At 33.8% G+C, this 6,000-nt stretch overlaps 1 protein-coding gene across 1 annotated transcript; it reads left to right on the top strand.

The window, feature by feature from the left end:
- The first annotated feature begins 963 nt into the window (after positions 1-963).
- Positions 964-4,446, top strand: LOC110886454 (serine/threonine-protein kinase akt-2). Its single transcript, XM_022134261.2, has 3 exons — positions 964-1,629; positions 2,240-3,335; positions 3,841-4,446. Exons 1-3 carry the CDS (start codon positions 1,217-1,219, stop codon positions 4,120-4,122), a joined length of 1,791 nt encoding a protein of 596 aa, XP_021989953.1. The 5' UTR covers positions 964-1,216; the 3' UTR covers positions 4,123-4,446.
- Positions 4,447-6,000: the final 1,554 nt, after the last annotated feature.

The following is a 6,000-nucleotide window of genomic DNA, read 5'->3' as shown; positions in this document are numbered from 1 at the left end:
GGTTTATACCAGTTGACACCAAACTTATCCTAACCCCTGATATAAAAAAAGGATTAAAGTTAAATAGTAAAGAAAATAACTATTATTATATATTAAAATAATAAAAGTATTAAAAAACTATATATTATTAAAATATTAAAATCACAATTCATTTCAATTATATAGTAATAATATATAGTAATAGTAATATATAGTAATAATATATTAAAATCACTATTTATTTCAATTCGTTTATTAACAATATATAGCAATAATAATATATAGTAATAATATATAGTAATTTGTTAAATTGTATGAAATGTTGAATTTTCCTAGTTATTTTATTTTAACAAATTAATGAATAAAAAGATATTATTTATAAAAAAAATTTATTAATTAAAAAATAGGGGGAAGCACACTCGGGTGGAGGACAGAGGAGGCGGGGAATAGGTAAGTACACCTCATAGCCTGATTATTTATAACAATACTATATTGTTAAGTTTTTCTTATTGTACACTTTATAAAAATGCATATAAATGTGTGTTTGTATTTACCTTTAATCTATGTACTTGTCATATGATGGATACATTGGTAATTTTCTTGGAATAAACGATGGAAACGTGAGTTATTTATGTAGGATTTCTTAAGTTTAATAGGAAAAATTACAAATAGCAATCACATGACTAGTACATGCACTAAACAAGAAAATGAATGGAATTAGATTAGATGTGTGGATAAATATAATAATAAAATTAAAACTAACAATTTAAACAGTGTTTTTAATCTTCTGGGAAAAAATGAAAGTTTTTTGTCAAATCGAATTTAACTTTAAAAAAAAAACTATATTTTTCTACTTTTAATAATAAATAATTCAGTTTGTTGCATTTATTCTTGGATATGACAAGAAGTATACACAGTTATTATTCTTTACCAAAACAAGGTTGCACCCTAAAACTAAACATCACTCTACACTTATTCACCCCAGCTCCCCAAAATAACAGTCTCCACTTATTCACCTCACCTTCCCAACAAACCCCTTCTCTCTCCTCACTTTCTCTCTCTTCATGTCAGAACCAAAATGTGAAAAATAAAACTGATCTCAAACAACACACATAACAAACAACAACCAGCCCCACCCATCCAACACTCCCTTATTTAATTATATACTTACATAGCTTTCTTCATACCAATACCAATTCGGGTCAACCCGAAATCCACCCTCCACTCCACAACCACAATGGCAGCTGCACTCGAATGCTGGTCTAGCCGTACCAGCACCGATGAAGACACAGTAGAGCAAGGTCTCATGCGGACCGCCGACAGATCGGAATCTTCAACCGCCGCCGCATTTGAAACGTCGTCGTCTTCCTCCTCCCCCTCCGCCTCCGTCGCCGGCGCCGGAAAAGATGGGTCGGTGATGCAGAAGAAGCTGCAGAAGCTCAGCCGCAATGTTTCGGAAGCCATTGCTTCGTTGAAGAACTCGTTGAATCTTGACCCGGCCCGGGATTCTAACCCGACCCGGATCGATGCTTGTAGGAAAAATGTCTGGGGGAGTGTTGTCAGGAATTTGACTCAGTTGTATCCCGGAAGTCAACTCCCGGAGAAGTTGGTGTCTAGTATAAGAAAACATTTTGACTCCTTGCCCCTCAGGTATTATACATCAACTTCTTGATTAATTTGATAATTACAAGGTTTTACGGAAATCTGATGGTGTTTTGGTTGACTAAATCATAAGTCAAACTTTGGAACTGATATGGATCTTACTCATCTTAGGTTTCCCCATTAAGGATTTATTTATTTATTTATTTATTTTGGTTTTTTTAACGGCTAACTCGCACATCCTCGTAATCTAGTTATAAATCTACACCTTTAGTGCTCACCTTGACTAGTGATGTGACTGATTTTTGGTGCTCGGATATCTGTTTACTTGATTAGGCTTTTTTGGGTACGGGTTGGGTTGGGTCGGATCGGATTAGGCTGTTTTGGAAACTCAAAGCTTAGCGTTATTCAAATTTAACGGTTTCATAACTTCAGCTATGTAAATAAGTTTAGTGTAGAGTTTTATAACGATATTTAACCGACTTCTTTATTTGATTTAGTTTTTTTTTTAAAGTGTGTCATTTTAAAAAGTATGACAAGCAGGGTGTTTTTTTTAACATGATTTTGTAAAAACTTGGATGAATAATATTAACATATGTAAGAAATCCTTAACTAATTTGAAAATTAAGGATTTTTGCTGAATTTATGTTATTGATGACAGTTATTCACAAGCAGGATTTGAAATGAAGGATGTGTTCTTACATGTTAGATTAATAGAACAAGCATCTGGAGATGATGATCCAGCTTTTATGATACAAGAGGTATCAGAGGATCAAGTTCAAGGGTCGGTTTTCAAACTCACATTCGCGTGTAACTCATCACTTTCCTGGCCTGTAATGTCAGGATCATTAGATTCTGCTTCAATTTGTTGCAAAAAGATACAAATCTTTGAGAAAAAAGGCTTCACTTTAGGAGTTGTTCTTCTTTTAGTACAACCCGGGCAAGAGAAAATGTTCAAATCGCTAGTTGAAACCGCGTTAAAATCGGCTTTGAAGAAGCCGACGAAGACGAATTCGATGAAGCTCGCGTTTGGGCTTTGCGGGTGTCAAGAAGAAGGTACGAAAGGTAAACAGTTCGGGGAAATCGAAGACGATAGTAACGAGCAAAGTTACCGAAATGAGGCTGAGGGTGTAGCTTCGACTTGTTCAAAGTTGAAACTTCAAATGCCTTTACCGAGTTCTTCGATTGTAATATCGGTTGACGAGTGGCAGACTGTTCAATCCGGAGCCGATGAGATCAAGAAATGGTTGTTAAATCCCGATAGTCTAGAGTTTGTTGATCAAATCGGTTTTGGGACGTTTAAAGGAACGTATAAAGGTAAAAAGGTCGGGATCGAGAAGTTAAAAGGGTGTGAAAAGGGAAATTCATATGAATTCGAGATCCGAAAAGATCTTCTAGAGTTTATGACATGTGGGCATAAGAACATTTTGCAATTCTATGGTGTATGCATAGATGATGTTCATGGTTTATGTGTCGTGAATAAGTTGATGGAGGGTGGATCGGTTCATGATCGTATAATGGTGAAGAACAAAAAGATTCAAATGAAAGAGGTCATACGAATCGCTGCTGATGTGGCGGAAGGGATCAAGTTCATGAATGATCATGGTGTTGCTTATAGAGACCTTAACACACAAAGGATTTTGTTGGATAAAAACGGGAATGCCTGTTTAGGGGATATGGGCATTGTCTCCGCTTGTAAAAATGCCGGTGAAGCTATGGAATATGAAACCGATGGTTACCGTTGGCTTGCTCCCGAGGTCAATCCATTACCTTACTATTTACTCATTTTTAACTCAGCTTTTTAGTGTAGATATATACCGTGTTTTTTTTTTTTTTTTTTTTTTGCGGTTTTTTCTGTGATAGATATGATATTTAGAATTGGGTTTGTATACATATGATATATATATATATAGGAAATTTCTAGGGATGTGTATGATATATAGGAAGTTTCTGGGGACATACATGAAATTATTTCAAACATTTGTGTGCTTAATCATATAGATCTTAAAGCAATTTTCCCTCATGATTAGATTAGATGAACAAAATTTCATTATTATCTTGCATAACTTTTGGCTTTATTGAACCACTACCATCATTTTCCATTAAAACTGATTGGTATACAATTATTTTCATGATTTGACAAATAAATACATGAATTATTGGATCGGATTGACGTGTATGTATTGAATACGTATATATACTCCAAGATATAGGTAGGTAGGAGTAGTAATCATTAATAACTGGTTAGTTGTTTGTGCACAGATCATCGCTGGTGATCCAGAAACAGTAACAGAGACATGGATGAGTAACGTGTTTAGTTTCGGAATGGTGGTATGGGAGATGATGACAGGGGAGGCAGCGTATGCTGCATTGTCACCCGTTCAAGCGACTGTCGGTATTGCTGCATGTGGGCTCAGACCCGACATCCCAAAAGACTGTCCGCAACATCTCAGATCGCTATTGAACAAATGCTGGCATAATACGCCTTCCAAACGGCCAACGTTTTCAGAGATTCTTGTGTCGTTGACTCGACCCAACAAGTGACAGATGTTTAACCTTTATATGTGGTTTACATGTTGGGTGATGCCAAAAAACAAGAAAAGAAAGTGATGTTTAGTTAGTTAACATACAGAATTGCATGGTTTGATTTTGTGACTTGTGACATATAGATATAAAGATTTTTTTTTTTTTGTAATTTTTTTTTGTATGATTTAGGAATTGGGAGATGGGAAATCATGGAAAGGTGGAAAAAGGAGGATGAGATTGTTGAAATTGGTGTGGAGTGATTAAAGGGATTTTGTCTGTAGTTTGATGTTTATGTTTGTAAGATGGATATAGACCAAAGTGGTAAAGTGGGTCCTTAATGTCTATGTGTCTATAGAGAATCAAGTGTGTCCCTACTACTCAAGAAATGTAAGCATAATGGGTTTTAAAAAATAGACCTGAATTTAAAATAAACTAGTGGTTTTCCCCCGCGGCTATGCGCCGGGAACTCAATTGGTATCGGTTCGGTTCGTTCTAGTATCGAGATTCACTACAACAGCTCAAAGAGAAATCTAAAAAAATAAAGTCGTGATATGCTGAAAATGATACATGTTTTATATCAATTGAAAACCATAAAAAGAATATTGGTTCCGATGCTACCGATGTTGTTCAATTGAAATCGATTCGATTAGTGACGTATCAAATACTCGTATAGTTTATAATGCAAAAAATATGTGTTTTTTTTAATATTCTTACGGGCACCTTACGATAAAAATAAATAAATTACTATTTATTTTCAATTAAAAAAACACATTAAATTAGAATAAATCCAAATAAATATAATATAAAAAACAAATTAAATTAAAATAAATCCAAATAAATATAATATAATATTGTTATAACTTTCATTTAAGTTACTGTTCATCATGACTTGGTATTAATATATATAAATATATATAATGGATAGTTTTGATGAAAAGGAACCCTCATAGTTTCTAGTATTCATACGCATTGACACAAGCAAGTTATGAATTTTAACTCGTGTGGAGGAAATACGGTTTCCGGGGGAACGCCGTAACCAAGTCTGACCAATTCAGCGTGGACTCGTTTAAGACAACGTAGTCTGGGCAGATCTTGGCTGGGACCGCTGTTTAGGCAGTGTGACATTGGGTCACTCAAAAATAAAGTATTTAAGAAACTTGATGGAAGTTGATTCAACCCTTGTTTATACTGCTAGAGTATTTAAGAAACTCGTATCTCAACTATTTTAAAAGATTTTAGGTTTACAGCAATCACATTCGAATCTTTATCTTCATCTATGTGGTTTAACTCCAAAAATGGAATTAATTTTTAGACTGTTCACCTTTTAAAACACACAACATTTAAATCCCAATATCTATTTCTATTCAATTAAATGATATTTTTTTTCTTACCTTTTCTCTTAATTATTTTCACAAAAAATATGGGAAATAGATAGAGAGTGAATCACTATTAACTCCATATATTAGGGAATAGTTAAATTACAGGGAAAAAGATGGAATTTCAATATGAATTTCGTCAAATGTTAGAAAAATTTTCTTGTGGTGTATTAATTTAAGTATTGCCCAACTTACAATCCAAAATAAAAAATGCCCCACCTTTTGTTCTTCTTGATCTTTTAGCAGGAATAGAATTGGCATCTTGTTTCTCACCAAATCAGGTGAGAAATAACTCATTTCTTTAATCCTAAACCAACTACTTTTGTTTTGTTTTTTATTTCATTCAAAGAAAAAAAGGCAAATGGTCCTAAAAGACTGCCACCCTATTATAATTATTATTATTTTAAAGAACAAATAAGGTGCATCACGAAATGTTAGGAATACCATCATGTAATAATACAAAAATTATACAAAGTCTAAGATATCTACTATGGTAAAGAAGTTCAACACCAGAGGTGTA

Source organism: Helianthus annuus, chromosome 6 (genome assembly GCF_002127325.2).
Source record: "Helianthus annuus cultivar XRQ/B chromosome 6, HanXRQr2.0-SUNRISE, whole genome shotgun sequence".
Classification (NCBI taxonomy): domain Eukaryota; kingdom Viridiplantae; phylum Streptophyta; class Magnoliopsida; order Asterales; family Asteraceae; genus Helianthus; species Helianthus annuus.
The sequence above is the reverse complement of the archived record's forward strand: the minus strand, read 5'-3'. Positions and strand labels throughout refer to the sequence as shown.

Excerpts from the sequence above, each read along its gene's own strand:
- LOC110886454 (XM_022134261.2), top strand. The coding sequence starts at position 1,217 with ATGGCAGCTGCACTCGAATGCTGGTCTAGCCGTACCAGCACCGATGAA. Across the intron at positions 1,630-2,239 it reads TTTGACTCCTTGCCCCTCAG|TTATTCACAAGCAGGATTTG; the intron begins GTATTATACATC and ends TATTGATGACAG. Across the intron at positions 3,336-3,840 it reads ACCGTTGGCTTGCTCCCGAG|ATCATCGCTGGTGATCCAGA; the intron begins GTCAATCCATTA and ends GTTTGTGCACAG.